The 21051-nt window shown below is 32.2% G+C and overlaps 1 protein-coding gene across 1 annotated transcript in view; it reads left to right on the top strand.

The window, feature by feature from the left end:
• The window catches only part of LOC130446416 (uncharacterized), a 36286-nt gene that overhangs the window by 882 nt on the left and 14353 nt on the right, over nt 1–21051 (top strand). Inside the window, exon 2 of the mRNA XM_056782669.1 lies at nt 6119–6251. Coding sequence (XP_056638647.1) covers nt 6191–6251 — 61 coding nt within the window. The 5' untranslated portion in view covers nt 6119–6190. The remainder of the gene's footprint in view (nt 1–6118; nt 6252–21051) is intronic.

Genomic DNA, 21051 nt, shown 5'->3' with positions numbered 1-21051 from the left:
GTTAGTTGGACAGGGACAAAGTAAACGTGAAGTGGCAAATCTGTTTGGCGTACACCACACAACCATTGGTAGATTGATGCAAGGATTTCGAGAGACCAGTTCATATTCTAGGAGGCCTGGACAAGGACGACCTTCAGTTTTAACTCGTTTTTTGTAATTAAATTCTTTAAGAAATCGGTCAATTACAAGTGTCGAACTCAACAGCCTTTTTACGAGAAGTCCGAAATGTAAATATCTCTGATAGATCAATAAGACGACACCTTCAGAATACTGGTCTTCTTCATTTCTAATACTAGATGCAAACCATAATGATCCGTTGTTTACCTAATGATGGATTGAGTATATTTTCTGATCCTGAAGTCAAACTTTTCCTGTGTGTCCAAACTTTCCTTTATCGCGACTTTTCCAAAGACACAAAAAACAAAAGTATTTACAACAGTATCCAATGTAGCCTTGTTGAATGCCTAAAAGTATAGCAATAATTTTCAAATTTACGCAAATCTTCACCTTCTCAAGTACAAACCTCAAGATTCTTTAAAAAAAACTAAATGATTCATGGGAACAGTACTGCTTTTATAGTAATTTTTGCTGAATAATTTTCATATTTGTGAGTCGTGATCAATACCAGAAGCTTCAAATAAAGCATTGATATTATTAAAATAAACCAAATCGCCGTTAATACTGAAATATTGTACTTGCAAGAGATGTCATTGCTTAAGACGCGAGCTAAGAAGTTCTGCTTGTGCTTTCGATACATGTATGTATCTAGATAAGTCGTTAAATTTTTTTAATCAAACTGAGTGCTGAATGGGGTTCAGATAAGTTGAGAAGAACGAAGTCAGGATTTATGGGGACGTGATTTTCCGTAACATCTTCATTTTATTCGTCCAAAGACGCTGTAAGAATTGGATGGTGTTCGTCTTGTGGTTGAGGTCTTCGAGAGCTGATTTCAATATGATGATATAATCTTGTTTGCGAGTTTTGCACCTTGCAGATTCATTCACACAAAAATAACAATCTTCAATCTAGAAGATGGTTTTTCTGTGTTTTCTATAGCATTCGTGTCGCAAAAGATAACGGCCAGACAACCAAAACCTCAAGTTTTCACTGTGGCATTATAAGTCACAAAAACTGGAATATTACAGTTAATTGTTTTAAATATCATGCCTGCCACGGAAAGCCATACAGGTGCATCTGTAGACAACATTCTCTTTGAGGTGATCTTTACAATGATACGTTCTTTGGAAACTTTATCTCTTGATCCACATATTCTAAACTTAGCTGTCCAGGTTTTTATCAAATTTTTTGAACCAAATCAAAGCAGATGAGACATCGAAAAGGAATTGGAGTATTATGAAAATGACATTAGATCAGAAAATGATATAAACGATACTAATTTAGATTTGAAATTAGATACTTTGTAAAGAAAATAAAAAAACTCAGAGCTAATGCAACTTAAACTCAACAGTGCTTGCGAGAACGTAAACTTAAGATGGCTACGTCAAAACTAGATGTGACTACAAGATGTCATCCAACTTTCGAGATGCTAGCACGGAGCAAGTGTGAAAAATGCTTCAACTATATTTACAGATAAAGAATAGATTTTCTAGTATCTGAGAAGCATCCAAACACTCTCTTCAATACTCGAAAGGGAAAGTATTGTTCTCATAATATAAACTAAGTTCAAGACACAGAAGAAATATGGACTCAACAACGAGATAATACAGTTGATAGAAACGCTATCGATGACCAAATAAGTCACTGCATTCAAGCTGCGAGAGATGAAATACTAAAAATCTATAACATATGGTTATTACTCTGGATCTTTGACATCAAGTCCAATCATTATCCTCTTCTTCATAGGAAAAGCTTTTACAATTAGAATCAGTTCAAAAGTTTGAAGAAATATTTGAAGCTAACTACTTACAATAATTTCGAGAATTATCTACAGGATCCAATACCAGCCCAACACTAAGTCTTGAAAAAGAAGATAACCAGTTTGATTTAGATGTTACTTACCTACTTAAAAAAGGTAATAATGATAAGTAAGAATCTTGGAAGAATGGAATTGAGAAATATTGAAAAGTTGAACCTAGATCAGACATTTCTGGGAATATACTTGAATGGTTGAGAAAATACGAAAATATCTACCCGTCATTATCGAAAAGCTGAGGATTATCTCGAAACGCCAGCTATTTTGAAGAGCAGCTATAACAAGTTAAGAAATCTGCTAGACGTTGACTCCGTAAGTAGTTTTATGTGTCTTAATTCATGGCTTATGAATTTCGAGCTGGAAATATGCTGAGTTTTTTTATTCAACATCTAGTTTCAATAAGATTATCATTTATACAGTGCGGTGTATATGTGAAGAATGTTCAAAACGACCACCATTCACTTCTTGATAATAACCGAGGTGATTTTGGAATTCTCCTAATTTTGTACCAATTCAGGGGTTATTTTGTTAATTTTTTCCATTATCCTTGCTTTCAAATTATCAATATTCTCTGGTCTATCAAAATATACCTATAACCTCGTAAGTAGTAATCTAGAGGAGTCAAATCGGGGGATTTAGCCGGCTATTCGATCGTTCCACGTCGTTCCAATACACCTATTGGAAAAAACCTAGCTCAGTATTGTTGATAATGAAAATATCTATCTCATTTGGACGATTAACATCAAGAAAAGGCTTTGTAATATACGAAGTTAATTAAAAAGTCTAGATAAACCTCATCATTAACTGTACCTTCAACAAAATAAGGGCCAATAATTTCATTGATACCAGCCCAATCGTTCACTTTTTTAAGGATATTGAGTATGTGCCTTGCATATCCAGTAAGGATTTTCTTTGCTCTAATATCTAATAATTGATGGTTAATCGTTTCGTTTAAATAAAACGTTGCTTCATCAGAAAAAACTATTTTTTATGAACTGCAAATCTGCGATCGTTCTGTCCATCATCAATTCGTAGCCTTCTATCAGGATCATCTTCATTCAACTCCTGAACCAAATGAACTTTGTAAGGGTTTTTTTCTTTATAAAAAACTCTCAAAATAGATGATTTACTTACATAGGCGTAGGCGGATAGTTCTCGAGTTGTCTTATGCGTATTTTTTTCATCAGTAAATTGAACATTTCTACCCGGTTTTTTGATATTTCTCACATGTCCAGTTTCACGAAACTTTTTGACTTGTTCGAGGTTTTTTTCACATAGTATATAATAACGCTCAAACTGAATTTATTCCATATATATAGACCGCATTGTATATCTTATGTTTCCCACAAATAAATAAGTTTCATCTTTTTTATTGTTTTCTTGGCAAGAAATCTTGTTGTCGAGATAAAATTTTCTCCAGTCTTCAAATATCAAATTACTACTTTTCTTGATTTTGTCTTGCAGAATTTATTGCCTGATTTATCACCATTTCCATTCCTGTAACCCTTTGGTAATTGATAATTTGTATTCAAATTATTTCCAAAATAATTTAGAGTAGTTCATTTGTATATGTGTTCAAAAACCACAAATAGTTTCTTGTATTAAATAAGCTGCAAACCTTCTGGTAATTTTCTACTCGTACAATAAAATAACTTTACATTTATAAGGTTACTATGCATGAATTTACAATGTCTATAACATATTATTCATCTCGTATTTTACATATTTTTGTCTAAATGCCTCACAAGGTATATTTGAAACGTACCGCTTCATTAACCGATTCAAAAATGTGATAAATCATTTGGTGATTCATCTGTCAAAGATAATGAAGCTTCTAAGCTTGAAGGATTAAAATTAATTTACACCTGATTGTATCTTACTTGAACTTCTTCAATGGTTCATTCACTGTAACAAATTTGTGTTTTTACTCGAATTTGTTCACCTTATAAAAGAAATATTATATATAGAGGATATCCTATAAATGATTTTCACATTGTTTATTAAATAATCAAATATACATCGTAGTCTATGGTTTTAACCTAACGTACAGCCAGTATTCCCAACTTTAAAAAATTTATTTTCCTATAACCCCAATAAAAACCCCCTAAATCCCCACAATTACTTGGGATACCCCCAAAATATTTATAGAATAGATAATTAAATAAGTGGAGCATGCCACAAAAATCTCGTAAACCAGAAAATCAACCGGATCTGACAACATTCCAATAGAATGCATGAAGCAAGGGCAGATCCAGGGTATTGACAAAGGGAGTGATTGGTATTAGGACGGGCCATCCCCCAAAGATCTGACAATTTACTTTAAAACTCAAGTTCTCATCGGCTTTGAAACAAAAAACTAAATTAATCAGGATTTAGGGTGAGTCATGACCCCCATGACCCCCCTGGATCCGCACTTGGCTTGAAGGCTTTGGACGATAGGAACTTGACTTGACTCTTACAAAATTGTTCAACAAAATCTACAAAACGGGGGAAATTCCAAAAACTGGCTTAATAGTCAACCAACCCCAGGTCCTGTGACGAATATTGGATGATCAGCTTGATGCGCCACACACTAAAAGTACTAATCACTAAAGCAGAGATTATATCAAAAAATGTGAGGAACAACTAGATGAAACGCAGCTTTAGAGAAGAATTACAAACATTATTCGCTATCACAATACCACCACAGAAGTGCAGAAAATACAACAAAAATGTATATGTCTGTTTCATTGATTTCCAGAAGACATTTGATAAAGTCCAACACGTTAAACTTATAGAGAATTTCAATCGACATTATGTACGTAACATGTTATATATCGATATTTGAATATATATATATATATATATATATATATATATATATATATATATATATATATATATACTAGCTAAAAAACCCGACTTCGCCCGGGAGTTGATATGATAAAAAAAGTTTATTGAAAACGTTTTCTCATTATTTACAATACTTGTTTATAAACAACATTTTTCATTTTATTGTCCGGAGTATATATACATAAATTTTTTGGATTTCCTACTCTTGAGCAAGCCACATATAGCTGACCGTGAGAGAAGCAGGATTTTTTGAGGTTAATGCCACAATATTTTAAAGTTTGTCCTTGCGCTTTGTTAATTGTAAAACTAAAGGCTAATTTTATTAGAAACTGCAGTCTTTTAAATTGAAATGGCAATTCCGAAGAGATCAGAGGTATTCTAGGTATAAATACTGTCTGTCCTTTGGTCTTTCCAGAAATAAGTTCAGCTTCAATGATATTATTCGATAGCTGTTTTACGATCATTCTAGTTCCATTACATAATTTTGGGGAGTTGAGATTTCTGAGTAGTATGATTTTTTAATGTTTTGAGAACTAATTTGGATAACTAAAATTATGTCGCTTTAACTCCAAAATATAAGTTAGCTAATGACGTATAAATACACAAAATTTAATAACTTTATTATAGCAACAAATTAAATTTAACACTTTATTGAAATTGGAATTTTAAATTTCGCGCCACTACTACACATGCTACAATTGCTAGCAACGCTCTTGGAAATGTAACCCAAACAATCGTTGTCCTGAATGAAGTTCAAATATTCGATAACAGATGGCGCCACTATACTTAAAAACCCCTAAAAACATCCTATACCACATATTTTCCCCTAAATTTGAGGGGACTATCCCTAAATTGGGAACCCTGCGTACAGTGAGTTGCTAAGAAACTAATAAATAACAGCGAAATCACAATTAAAAATAATAATGTATTTTGATTCACTATCATATCAATGAATATGAGAGAAATAAACAATTTTCCAGAATTTTTTAAACTATTCGAATGCTTTAGCTGCAACAGATCTTCAGTTTTGAATTTCTCTTACATTGTACAGGGTCCACTCCAAACACGCGCCTTTACTCTCCGGAATATAGTAGTGAACCCAATTCTCGTATTAGTGAATATTCTTTGCAATTCATTTTCTTCTTCCTTTTCATATCATTGCAGGAGACGAGTGCAAACTTCCCAGCGTGTGAATTTCTGCTCAAAATTCAGAAATCTTTGCACTTATCTGAACTGAATTTTGTTGTTTCGCGCGTTTTTTCAAAAATTCCGGTTTATATTTGAACCACCCTCGTACTTATGGTACCTCGTAAAATTATGGTATTTGTGGAAACTTGATATCGTTTTATTTAGTTTCAGAATCACTAAGTGTCCCTATAAAGGAGTTTACAAGTGATCTAATCACACTAAGGGCAAGTTTTTAATATGCCTGTAGGTGGTAGAGTTGCAGGGAAAGTAAGTGGAATAGTTTCCAATAATTACAACGGTGAGTATATTGTGAAATATTTATTTATTCATAAAAATATGTCAAATTGATGGGGATAATAGATTAACACTGTATAAAACTATTCCCATACTAATATTTGTTCTACAACAAACATTTTATACAAGTTTATGCATATATTATGTGTGCTGAATCGTTCGTGGGTTGACACATAGATGGTGCTTCTAGTATTAGTTATTCTTTGTAGATCAAGCTCCTGAGCACGACGTCGAATTGAAGTTGATGGATTGTTTTGAAAACATTTTTGAAAAGCAGTGATGTTTTTAGCCGATATTGTAGTACGTTGTGGTCCATGCTTGGGCCCATCAGTTTTCTATGAAATCATTCACTACACGATAAATAGTGCGTCTTGTCGGCAAGTTGTTTCTCCCAAACATTTCACGTAACTTTCTTATAGTCACAGTAATCGTTGATTGATTTTGATAAAATGTTTCAACATTTAAAACACGTTGCCACATCTCTACTTCACGACTGCCAAATATGAACTGTCAATACTAATGTTTACCAAAATGGCGGTAAAACAAAGTAGTATCGGACATCCGGTATATGATAAGCATAAAAACGAAATGTATAAAGACAAAAAAATACAATTTTGACAAAGTGAAAAGCTTCAATTGTAAATAAACAGAATGATAAAATCGAAAAGAGAAAAGATTGTTTGCAACTTGGAGATTTATTAGAGATAAAACTGAAGTACCAAAATTAAGTTAAGGATGCAAAAAACAGTTATTGGAACTATCAAGCAGAAACTATGTCTTTTACGAAGAAAAATTGAGGAAACCTGAGGATATTCCACTATTGAAATCCACAAAATAATATTTTATTACTAAAATAATCTCGTTTTATTGAACAAAAACATAAAAACTTGAATATTCCTTGAAGAATATTGTTTTATGTTTAGAATAGAAACAGACATTTACTTTTCCTATTTCATCTAACGTGTAGCAAAAAGTGTTGCTTTGGAAAATATTATAAATCTTCACCCTAACATCTTGTAAAATGATTCTTTCGTCGCTTTTGTTCATTTTAAATTGTTTTAAATGAAAATTCTAAACTTCTGTAGCCTTCCAGAGAAATTTTGTGCTCGAATAGCGCAACGGGAGAATGCTTTCACAATACGAAAATGTTTACAACCAACGGAATGTCAAATGAGGGTGTATGTGCTTGAAGTGAAATTACGACAAATATTCAGACCAAGACGAAAATCCATATTTCATTCGTTACGTCAACAAGGAAATAAATGTATGTAAAAGATATTTCGAATCATATTCGAGTTAAATTATTTAATATTAACACTAGGTCTTCTTTTTATGAACCCCCACGAAAATTTTAAATGAGAAAGGGGGTCGTGCGGAACCTTGTTGGAAAGGGATTTTAATCCTCTAGTCATCAATACAAAGTTTTTTGATTTTGGTGCCATCATAACTGATGTAATTGCTTTTTAGGATGTATTAATTAATATTAATGATATTTAAAATTGAATTAAAATTAAATGAAATGTTAAAAATGATCACCATTAACTTCTGGATAATAAGCGAGGCGATTTTGGATATTTTGTTAATTTCTTCTGTTATCCTAAATTCCAAATCATAAATATTCTCTAGTCCATCAAAATATACCTTAGATTTTGAATAACCCCATAAGATAGTAATCTAAACTTTTAAATTAACAATATTGTCTGGTCTATTTAGATAAACCTTGTTTTCAAATGATCAGTAGAGTGTAAAAAACGAGGCATTTTCATAAAACGATCCCTAAACTTGGAATTAAATACAAGTTCATTTTTATACCTTTTTCCTGGTAGATCACTGTACTCATTGAGAATAAGTACCTTCTATCGTCGATAGAAACTTTTTGGTCGGGACAATTTTTAAACAACGCGTATCTCGATGTCTTCTTAATCAGCATGCATCAAATATCATCAATGAAGAAGTCACCCGAAGGAAAAATTCTTTGACTCTGCGTTGGATATGTTCACTAGTAATTTTTTTGTGATGACAGGCGGTAAATCTCTGGTTTATCAATTACAATCATTTCTTTCATCCTGCTGTTGATGAACTAAAACGTTTTCCACAAAACCACCGCCATCTTCGATCCCTAAATCTTTGTCGGTTAGTAAGCCGGTATCCAGTGGTCTGATCTAGAGATGGCGGTAGTTGCTTGAGAAATATACTGTATTAGAAAGTGCACAATCTATACAGTATATATTTCGAGTTTGAAGACACCACGTTGGTTAGTATTTGTTTGGCAGCCATCAAAAAATTCATCATCGTTATGTAATACAATTCTTTTATTTAAAAGGCATTAGCCCAAACAAATATTGAAGCTGTACCAGATTCTAATCTGGGTAAGACGGCTTCTTAATTATCAACAGTAAAATATTCGGTAGCAGAGTTTAAACGAAGCTGTAAGCAAAGAACGGAACCGCAATGGTCGACCAAATGAGGTTACGACTCTAGAAATGTTGAAGAACATCCACAAAGCGGTACTGGATGATCGTAGACTAAAAGTACGCGAGCTAGTAGATATAAAAGGTATATCAAAAAGTGCTTCGCATATTAACTGAAACTTTGGACATGAGAAAGCTATGCACAAGATGGTGCCGCCTTTGCTCACAATACAAAAGCAGCATCGAGTGATTAGCAATGTTCCACAGAAATAAAGCTGAATTTTGCGCCGTTTCATAAGCATAGATGAAAGGTTGGTTCATCACTTCATATTCGAAACAAAAAAAAAACAATCAAAACAATGGCTTGAAAAGGGAGAACCGATTCCAAAGGAGGCAAAGACAGTTCCTTCTGCAGGCAAGATCATGGCGTAGGTTTTTTGGGATGCGTGTGAGATAATTTTCATTGAATATCTTGAAAAAGGAAAAACTATTAACGGTGAGCAAGAGAATCAAGCAAAAACGGCTACATTTGGCAAAGAAGAAACTGTTGTTTCATCAAAACAATGCACTAGCTCACACATCCCCTGTTGCAATGACCAAAATCAAAAAAACAAAGGTTAAATTACTACCTCATGCACCCTATTCGCTAGATTTATCTCCCTCGAATTATTTTCTGTTCCTAGACTTTAAAAAATTAACTCGGTTGTCATAAATTTGCCAACAATGAGAAGGGGATCATTGAAATCACTGGGAATAGTGTATGGAGCTAAAAGATTATGATAAATGAAAAATAAATATATTTTTTTACAAAATTGTTGTGTTTTCTTTGTTGGTCCAGGTACTTCTGGGACCATCCTTGTATCTGGTCAACATTCTCGCTGTAAACAATTTCTTGAGATTTTTTTAGAGTCAGTTTTGTGCAAAAATTAGGACATAACGTAACGATCATATTTTCGAAATAAAATGGTTCATAGTTGTACAAAATTTAGCTCCTTGGAATTTCTTTGAACTAACAAAAATTCTGATTTAAGTTAGTAAGTCATAAAATAAGACTGCAGCGAAAACTTTTAGGGAGTCTACACTCAAATGGTAACGCTAGGCGTTAATGATTTTGAACTTCTACAAACGCCTATCGATCCCAACTAATTACCCAATTGTTCATTTCCATTTACCTATTCATTTGTAAAATCATATTGCTAACGCTTGAATATTTCTTGTCTTCTACGTCAGAATCGGGACATTGTTTTCAATCAAATTTAGCTGGTTAATGTTTTATGTATTCTGTAGATAACTTGTATTCCTTTGTGCTCGGTAACTTTCCAATAAGAAATCAATATGAAGATAAATAAATTCCGGTCTGTAGGTGAAACGAAAAGCGACAAGATCTATTGATTCGAAAATTTCATTATTTGCCGAATTTGGAAAATAGGACAAAATAATTTCGTTTCAATAAAGTTAGTAAACTGTGACTAATGTGTGTTGGTAAAAAGAACGTGAGTTTTATGAATTACGAAAAAGTTTTCGACAGAGTGTAACAACTCAACTACTAAGGCGACTTGATATAGAACCAGAAAGATATGCGATGTATTAAAAACTTGTAATAGAACCAATCAGTTGCAGTTGGACAACGATCTTTCAAATGCCTAGAAAATCGTTAGAAGTACTAGGCAGGGATTCGTTCTCTCTCCATTCCTATTTAACCTTCATTTGGAAGACATCCTTCAAGGCGCTCTTGATGCAGATGCTACAGTCCTGATAGCAGAATGACCTCCAAAGGCTTCTGGACGTAGTTGAAATACACAGTCGGCTTATGGAAATCAATCTCAAAATAATACAAAGTTCCTAGTAATTGGTCAGCAGACGTAGAGATCAAATGCAGGATATAAAAAGCGAGGAACTCATTCATGAACATCAAAAACATGTTTACGAACTCTGACTTCGACCTCAACCTCAGACGGAGTTTCACAAAATGCTACGTATGAAAATGAAACTGGAAGATAACACCATGAACAGTTTGGAGGTATTTGAGATGTGGATCTACCGAAGAATTTTGAACTTGAATTTCTTGAACGATAAAAAACCAACGAAGAAATTATTCTAGGGGGAACAAGAATTGCTGGACTGGACACATAGCTGGGACATGTGATACAAAGCGAGAGACACCATTTTCTTCAACTCTTGATTGAAGAGAAGACAGAGAAAAGAAGAAGGTTTGTCCAGAAAGAAGATGTTGTGGCTCCACAATATCTTATAAGATAATAACTAGGAGAGTTAATTAAGACCACAAGAGAAAAGATAAAATGGTTAGAAGTAATCGCAAAAATCCATCAATGGATAGCAGAAGAAGAAGAAGAAGAAGGAAAAGTACGGATTAAAGATAAATAGCAACAAAATGAACTACAACCAACCAACCAACTACATCGGAAGATGTTTGAAAGAGTACTGGGAGGAAGAGAGAAAGAGAATTGAAGAATATCCTTACCAACAAATATATTAGCTTGAAAATAAGAATGCGAACACTAGACGTTACTTATGTTTGGTATTACTTTATGCTATGGAAACATGGACGCATAAAAACGCTAGATATACCATGGATTGATGAAGTGACAAATGGAGAAATGCTAAGAGGGATGAGAAAATACAGAGAAATTCTTCTGAATATAGAAAGAAGATAAACAACTTATTTGGATCATATACTCAGAGGTCCCAAGTACTAACTTCTTCAACTCATAGTTGGGGGTAGGAAGAAGAAGAAAGTAAACATCTCTGGTTAAAAAAGATATAATTAGAACCTATATTGATGTGAATAATTGGTAAAAATTTATTGGTGTCAAATAACAAATAGAATAGGAAACTAAACAGATAGATAAGATTAAATAGGTTTTTGAAGATGAAAATTACTTTTGGATTTGTCTAAATTGCTGGGATAAAAAACATGAGCCCATATTTATTAGACAACCGACACAGGGCGCAATTTACCTTTATACCAAGCTGCATCCCTGAAGAGTCATAGAATCTCAAAGCTTAGAAAAAAAATTAATTTCTTTTTCGATACCTCCAACAAAAAATACACTTTTTGATACTGTTATAGTAATTAGGAAGCGATCGAATCATTTTTGAGGGTTAATTAAGGATAACTTAACCTCAAAATTTCACAAAAGCTATTTATTTGGAGTATTCGATGACTTTGACGTTTATGATACCAAAATGGCCGCTGGGGGCAAGCAACTTTTGATTAGCATTATTTGAACTGTGTTCTCAATAGTTGTTTTTTTGTTTAAATTTTGTTTTTAGTGGTATTTTTTTTCGATCGTTTGTTGTTCAGTTATAGAATTATTTAAATATCAAGCAGTTACATAAGCAATAATGAATTAATTATTGTGAGTAGTGTTTGAAGCTGTTCAATCTCAACAAATCCAAATTTTTGCATCGAATGAGACATTAAATGAAACGTGGCTCTATAATTTCACACCTGAGCCGAATGGATGCACATGATCAACCGATTCCAAAGCGTGACAAGTCGCAAAAGTCGGCTATCAAGGTAATAACATCATTTTAGGATGCGCATGGTACAATATTTTAAAAAACGAAGAAACCATAACCAACCAACAGTGATTTTTACTTACTGTTCTTAAAGTGATTGAAGGATGAAGTTGTGGCGAAACTGCTTCCAAGATAATACACTGCGTCATAAATAAATGGAAACGATGTAAAGATTGTATGAATTAGCTTTGGCAATCACCGTTTTCTCTATATCTGTCGCTCAGCGACTTATCTTCATTATTAGACCTCTAGAGGATGCTCGCTGGATAGAAATTTGCGCCGATGCTGAAATCTATTTTTAGGCAAAAAACAAATCGTACTTAAAAAAATATAGTTTTAGTATTACCCATGAAGGCGACTGCTAAATAATGTCTAAACATTCATCACTCCACTACAACAACTTTTTGTGATTTTTCAAAGGCTTTCGATTGTGTTAATCATAATATTTTAATTAACAAATTTTGTTTCTTATGTTTATAAACGACATCGCATATCTAAACATCAGTGATGAAATATGTCTTTTTGCAGACAATACGAGTTACTCTTGGAGCTCACTAGACCATGTCTAGTGACTAAATTACCTTTAAATCTTGGTGCGATTCTAATCTCTGTCTCAACGTTTCTAAAACCATACTTTTCTAATATAAAAATAAATTGCAGCCTTTTTATACAATAACATCATCATTGACGACGTTGAAATGTAGCATTCTTAGGACATTCAGGATTATTTGAGGGCTCAATATTTTACAATGCAAAAAAATGCATAATCACTTGCCAATATACTGATATAATCTACAATTTTGTTATTAATTGTGGTTTTGTTTGTAAATTGAAATTTTATTTTATTTGTACCTAGTCTACATGTGATAATTCTTACATAAGATCGACTATGGATAGTTTTCTGAAAAAACTCCATTTTTCACAATAATCCAGAAATAAATTATCTCACAGTCCTTCAGACGGTTCTAGCTTCAATTTATTACAAAAGTCTGGGTTTCCAACGCAGCCATTAATCGTTTGGTTTACGATGCAAACAACTTGAATTTAAATTAAACTGTATAGAATAATAGAAACTCTCAAAAGAATTTTGATTACTTCGTTTTACCAACACTTATTTTAGTTAATTCTTCAGTGTCTTTCCATCTACATAAAAGTTTGTATAAGCTGCCAGTCAGTGAAATATTATTCGGAAGATTAAGTGGGTTAGTAAAGTGATTGTCATTTTATTAATCTTTTTGGTGAAGAGCCTCATAAAATTGATAAATTCGAGAGGTAGTTATTTATAGTGGCCATCAAAATCAGTTGAAAAGTGACATTAGATTTTTGATATCCCATCAGGCCATTCTAGAACAGGATGGTATTAGGTACCTCGTTTAGATCTACGTGAATTTTTGATAATCTCACTTTATTTAAAATGTTGAATTAAAACAAGGAGGATACAAGATTATTTCGAATATTCCAAGTTCAAATAATGAAACTATACAATTTCGTCATCAATTTCCTAACCATTGCATAAGAACTTGGTTATCGAAACGAAACGAAAAATTTTCTTCTGTGGTTTAAAATAATGTGGTATGACTGAATAACGAATTTATGTGCCAAACATTTTGATATAATATACGCATGCATATCTATTGAAATATGACAAAATATGTTCAAAACCAGCACAAAATGGGGAGTTTGTATGACCCCACTGAATATGGATATGTCAAATCTGACATTGCTGTAAGAGAGCTTGACATTATTAATGGTTCACGTAATCAGAGGGTGCAAATTGCAAATTTACAATCTATTCAAAAAATAGCGAGTAATAAGTAATAAGTGGTTTCTTGATAAAAGACTTGAGGTGGGCACCATCCACTATGAGGTCTTTTGTCCGGCGTCTTTTCAATCTTCTTTGTTCCATTGGATCAGTGTAGAGCTTGGATATTAGTGGATTTTGGTGGTTTTCGTAGCGGTTTCTGTTTCTTATCGCTGATGTCTGAATAACTTCATTGATGGTTGGAATACTGAGGTCTGTGTGTAATGTGTGGTTGCTTATGAACCATGGAGCATTAACTATTATTCTAGATTGAAAAGGATCTTGGCGTTCGATGGTTTAATGCAACCCCATAGCTCTATGCCATTGGTTTTAGGATGGTTTTAGGATGATTTTGTACATAAGTAATTTTCAGCTTTAGTATGTGTTTCTTCCAAGTTCATTTTTGGTCCAAGTGTAGTCCGAGGTATTTGACTTCTGCTTTAACTGGAATCGTCAATGATTACTTGTGTACAGACACCTCGTTTTGTGATGAACGTGAATTATTAGTGTTAACTTTCATTCTCCACTGAAGTAGCTATTCTTGTAGGTGATATTGTAGTTTTTCTGCTGCTCTTGTAGGGTGTGTATCTGAACACATTATTTTGCAGTATCATCTGCGAAGGTAGTGGTTAGAGTATCGTCGCCAGTTGGAATATCAGCAGCATACTTAAGGTACAGATAAGGGCCAAGGACATTTCTTTAGGTGACGCCTGGTTTTATGGGTTGATAATTGGATAAGGAGGTTTGGACTTTGACTTGTATATATCTATCACTTAGGTAAGATTTAAGTAAAGGAGATAATTTTTGTTTTGTTTTGAACAGTAGTCCTTTGTCGAATTCCTGTTGGATGTTCTATTTGAGTTGTTTACTTACAACATTTAAGTATCTGTGAACATGACTTTCAACGTAGATTATCCAACAGGAGTGTATATATCAAATTGCTTCGACTTTTGGTGGTGAATCACCATCTCCAGACAACGTGTTTCGCTGGTTTTCCAATTCCAATCGTGATCGCACTTGCCTGTTGTGCCAGACAACATCCATGCTGTGCGTGAAATGATAGAGCATAATTTGGTAATTGCTCAAAAAACTTGTGTCGATTGGTGTACGAAAATGCCGAAAAATTCGATTGCGGTGCATCAGTCAGCAAGTATTTTCCATAGTTTTTCAATATTCTGCTTCTTTTTTATTTTGGGTAGTCCACCAAGGTGTCAATCTTTTGTTGGTTCTTGTTTTGTATTTTCCTAAGTGCACTGGTGGATTCACCAGCAGACTGAATAGGCTGAAGCCTAGAACGGCGAATTTTGCGAAGGGGCAAATTGTGTTACACAGTTTTTTATCACGATTTAAGTCGAGTTTCGCAATTTTTACAGAAATGAAAGTTATTGTGTAAGTTCTCTTTATATTGCAATCTTTTCTTATTTATCTATACTATTTCTACTTGTGGAGTGAATAAATAAACAGTCTCTTACATTCTCAATTTATTTAAACACTATACACTACATTATTTTATAATAAATCACGTATCACCAACACTTAACTAACCAATATGAATAATGTATTTGAATTATTCGATTACTTTCTATTTCGGTCTATTCACTATGTTTATTTATTATAAACTAAACTAAACTGCGATACGGAAACTCCTTATATATATATATATATATATATATATATATATATATATAGAAAATAAAGAAACAAAACAAATGAATGAATAGAACTCGCCGCGCGCCTTAGCCGAATTTTAAAATTCCAGTAGATCTTGGGAGGACCGGCTCCAGGGCAAGGACGCGTTCGTAACAACATTATATAAATGTTGAATAATTTTAAGAAAGTATATTCCTTACTTTAAAATTAGTGCATAACTGAAATTTTCTTTGCTTAAAATAATATCTTTTGACCATTATTTACGTGAAGTTAGTTTAAGTTACGTTGGGTTAGGTTAGGTTAGGTATGCTGATGAAATATACGCAGCTCCCAAGAATTTAGGAATAAGGAGGATGGTTTAGTGGGTGAGAGTCCCACACAAACTCACAGTATTGCACCTGTTCTCTGTGAGAACGACATTAGCTTCCACCCCACCTCATGGAAAAAGAAAAAGGTTAGGTTATGTTAGGTTAGGTTAGGTTCGGTTAGGTTAAGTTAGGTTAGGTTAGGTTAGGTTAGGTTAGCTTAGGTTAGGTTAGGTTAGTTAGGTTAGGTTGAGTTAGGTTGCTAGGTAGTTGAAATTTCATTGATAACAAATGTAATTCAAATAATTTTGAGCTAATTTTAGAGGCCAATAGAGGCAGCAAAATACGAATAGCCTGAATCCCTGTAAATCCGCCATCTCCCAATAATAAATTAACATAAATAATTTATATAACAGACTAGATGATAAAAACCGTTAAATCCTTGTAAGATTTGTACCTTTATTTAGTTATTTTTATGTTTGTTTTTTAGTTTTTACAAGGCTTTATCTGCAAATTGTAACAGTTTTTTGACAATAAAGCATTTCTCTCTCTATTCGTAGAGTACGTAAAGTTATAAACTGAATTGGGAATTTCCTACCTAATCGTTTTTACCTGTTTGCGAAATGAGCGAAGTGAATCGAAAAATTTCATTAGTTTTTTTCTAATTGCTCTAGATGAATTATTAGTGTTCGATGAAACTAAACGGCCAGTTTTTTTCAATATTTCAACCTCCCTAAGGTTAAAGAAACAGCAATAGTTTCATTGCCACTCAATTCTAACTAAAAGTTCCCATTCTCAGTTCTTATTTTTGTCGCCAGATATTTCTCATCAGGATTTTCGTTGTTCTTGCTACACGTTGACTGTGTTTTAACAAGAAATTGCTGAAATTATTTTCTTGTTGAATGCAACATGATATGAAAACCTCCGATTCTGTGTAAATATATTCTGCTCGATTTCTATTCATCGTTAAACTAATACCAAAGCTTTGTACAAAAAGAAATACCGACAAAAAATAACGAGAAAATGAAATTCTATATTGTCACGCTGTTCACAATGTTTGAAAATCGAAAAGTTTTTCATATCAGATATAAGGTCATAGGTCATATTGTTTCTTAAATGATTGATGTTGTAGCTTTTTCAGACTGGCTGAGTTCTTTGAATGGCGAATATGAAGTTTTCTTTTATTAATTGTGTATTCGACAAATCTATTTTTATTTTTAGTTCTACTACTTTCCTATTATCAATATTGATCTTATGTAATAAATTCTGGTACTGTAGATGTTAAGCACATCAATTTTTAAGAAAAAACTTCTAATGCCATTATAAAATTAATACAGAGTGTCCATTCCGATTTTCAGTTGCAAACATTATATTTTGAGAAAATGTTGGAAGACGTTAATTTTTGTTCTGAAAAAATATCTTTTATTTGTCCTTGTTTAGTGACACACTGGATGGGTACAAAAACTTTGTATGTATTAATTAATAATTACTAAAAAAACCATTTTTTTCTCTGTTCTCTAGAAGGACTCTTTCGTGATCCTATTGACTGCGCCAATTATATTTTTTTTTTCACCAAATTCTTAGAAATGAATTATTATCAATGAAATATAATGTATAATATGGGATTTGAACCAATTTCCATGTCCAGTATCAGTAGTAGTACCATTTGCGACAATTTTTGTTACTGCTATCACTAGTAAAATAATTGATTAAATAACTTCACTGTCACTGTCACCAACGCCAAAGTGGTTCAAAGACTTTTACCTTTCAAGTAAAGAAGAAAGAGCCATCGTCTTGAGCCAAATGAAAATCTTTAGGGGCTTTCTACGCTTCCCACGCAAATAGTGTGATTCGCCAATTTTTTATATTTTAAAACTCACTATTTGAACAAATTGAAGGCGTACAGAAAAATTAAAGGTAAATTCGAAGCCTTCCTTTACTTCGCCCCGAGAGTCACCGAAATATTCGATCCAAGCTAGTTAAACCGCAGGGAAATCGACTTTACTCGGTTCTGCGAAGTGACTCAACTTCAAGTCGCTGAAACGACCTTAGAGACCGCGGAGGTGCTTGAACGAACTCTATTGACCGTTTTTTTGCCGAATAGACCTAGATCCATGACGTCCTCGTCATATTTGTTCAAAATATTGAGAATTTTGATTTATTTTCTGCTTTTGGTGTCAGCTTTGGTTAGGGTTGATTCTGTGTTGAAATTTTATCACGGATGAAAGAATTTTATAGTTACAGGGTGTTCTATAAGAATAATGAATTATTATTATTATTATATTTTTCTGCAGAGTCTCTTTTTCATTGAAATTCCTCTTATAGGTACCTGTTTATTAAAACATGGAATGAAACAATTTAAGAGTGCTAAAGATTCAGATATGGAGCTAAGGGATCTTTTAGAAATAAAAAATAACTGAAACATGAAGAAAATAATAAACTGATTCTAAATAAAAACTAAACCGTAAGGGAACTTTAATCAGAATAAGTAACTGAAAAAATGGTGGAACTGCATCTAAATCAAACAAAAAACGTTAGAAGTCAAATCAAACTTAAGGGATAATGACTAAAAAAAGGGAGGATGAAGAAAGAAGACTGAGAAAATTTCCTAATTCTCAGTAATAGTATCAACATGAAAACAAAACAATTTATGAGTGTTGAATATTTAGATTTGCAGTTAAGGGAACTATAAACAAAATAAATGACTAAAAAAATGATTGAAACGACTCTAAATCAACAATAAAAGTTTTATATTTACATCAAACTAACGTGGAAAGTTCTAAAAAAAGGGAATGACGATTTTCTATGTCGAGGTTTTACATGAAAGCAGAAAATACAAAAACCTCGAAACGAGTAAAAGCGTGAAAGAAAATGAGGCATAAATTTGGGGGATTACTATCTCTAACTAAACGGACGTAGTCGTTCCCACTCACAAATTAAACGCGGTTTCAAGGGAACAGTCAACTAGGAAGTGTAGTGGTTTATTCGGAGGATGCTAAAGTGCTTTGTAAATGGTCTACACGTAAAATAATTTTTGAAGATATTAAAGAACTCAAGTGAAATGTTATATACAAGGTGTTGTAATCACAATGGCTTTTAGTTATATGTTACCATTTTGAATGATAGAAACAAATCATGTGAAGTTACTGAATTGTGACTGTAATTAAATAGGTATTTGAGTGATTACATGACGTGAAAATAATGCTGTGACAAATGATACATTCGAACATTATCGATTTTTGATAGATTATTACGTATGTCCATGTTTGACGTAATAAATAATTCTATACTACTATCTGAAGGCCAGGGTCGGCTCATGAACAATGGTTAACAATCTGTAATTCTCACTTGGACAACCTGTACCATCTAAATATATTAAAAATGAATTTTTCGAACGATTTTTTACTCTTTGCTTAACTCTACAACATTTATTATTTAGGAGATATTTAGATTGTTAGATCGTTGTATGTACCAAGGAAACCGTTTGCCATAAAGAAACATTCTTAAGAAAATTATCATAAATTGTAATTATTAATTGGAAATACTCACAGGAGGTATTAAAACACATTGAATTGAAAATTGTCGAACATCGTGTTATTTACACAAGAAAAAACTTGTATAGGTATCTGTCTGTTATTCAAATATAGAAAAAAAACTGTCTGCAAGAATTCATATGTGCAGGTGTACAATTAATGCAATTAATATTTATTAACATAAAATAAAAATAAATAAAATGGTTTCAATAATCTAACTACTGTTCTCGTTGGATGTTAAGAATATTTAGAACTTTCTATGCGTGTTTATGTTCTCTTAAATACTAATCCTATTATATACAAAATTTATAATTCACTATATTTATGGTAGTCATGTCACATCCATACAAAAATAAGGGTAAATGATTAATGGAACTACAAGTATCTAAGGGACATATGGAACCGCTTAAGTAAGACATTGAGGAAGGTTAGGTTACAATATATCTTAACTAATACAATGAGTAAGTGGAAGTTGAATGAGTAGAATTATTATTCTTCATAGTCACAATGATATAAAACAGAAATTAGAAAGAAACACAGAAAACTAAAAGGAAAAAAACAAAAAAAGGATGAAATTTGAAAAACAAAAATGGAGAATTGTAATAATTAGAAGTGATTTGCTGGAAAATTAAAATATAGAATTATGAAAAAGAAGCTAAAAACTAGAAAAAAGATCGTTAAAAAACCTGAAACTTGAAAAATAGATGAAATTTGATAAACAAAAATAGAAAATTGGAAAAATTATGAATAATTTGCTGGAAAATTGAAAAATAAAATATAGAATTTTGAAAAAGACGTGAAAAAATAGAAGAAAAATCGTAAAAAAACCTAAACTCAAAAAGAGATAAAATTTTAAAAACAAAAATGGGAAATTGGGATAATTATAAGTGATTTGCTGGAAAATTGAAAAATAAAATATAGAATTATGAAAAAGAAGCTAAAAACTAGAAGAAAAATCGTTAAAAAACCTGAAACTTGAAAAATAGATAAAATTTGATAGACAAAAATAGAATATTGGAAATATTATGAATGATTTGCTAGAAAATTGAAAAATAAAATATAGAATTTTGAAAAAGACATGAAAAAATAGAAGAAAAATCGTAAAAAAACCTAAATCCGAAAAAAGGATGAAATTTTAAAAACAAAAATATAAAATTGGAAAAATTATGAATGATTTGCTAGAAAATTGAAAAATAAAATCTAGAATTTTGGAAGAGACGTGAAAAACTAAAAAAAATCGTAAAAAAACCTAAATCCCAAAAAAGAGATAAAATTTTAAAAACAAAAATGGGAAATTGGGATAATTATGAGTAATTTGCTGGAAAATTGAAAAATAAAATATAGAATTATGAAAAAGAAGCTAAAAACTAGAAGAAAAATCGTTAAAAAACCTGAAACTTGAAAAATAGATAAAATTTGATAGACAAAAATAGAATATTGGAAATATTATGAATGATTTGCTAGAAAATTGAAAAATAAAATATAGAATTTTGAAAAAGACATGAAAAAATAGAAGAAAAATCGTAAAAAAACCTAAATCCGAAAAAAGGATGAAATTTTA

Source organism: Diorhabda sublineata, chromosome 7 (assembly GCF_026230105.1).
Source record: "Diorhabda sublineata isolate icDioSubl1.1 chromosome 7, icDioSubl1.1, whole genome shotgun sequence".
NCBI lineage: Eukaryota > Metazoa > Arthropoda > Insecta > Coleoptera > Chrysomelidae > Diorhabda > Diorhabda sublineata.
This window is presented reverse-complemented; position numbering and strand designations above follow the sequence as displayed.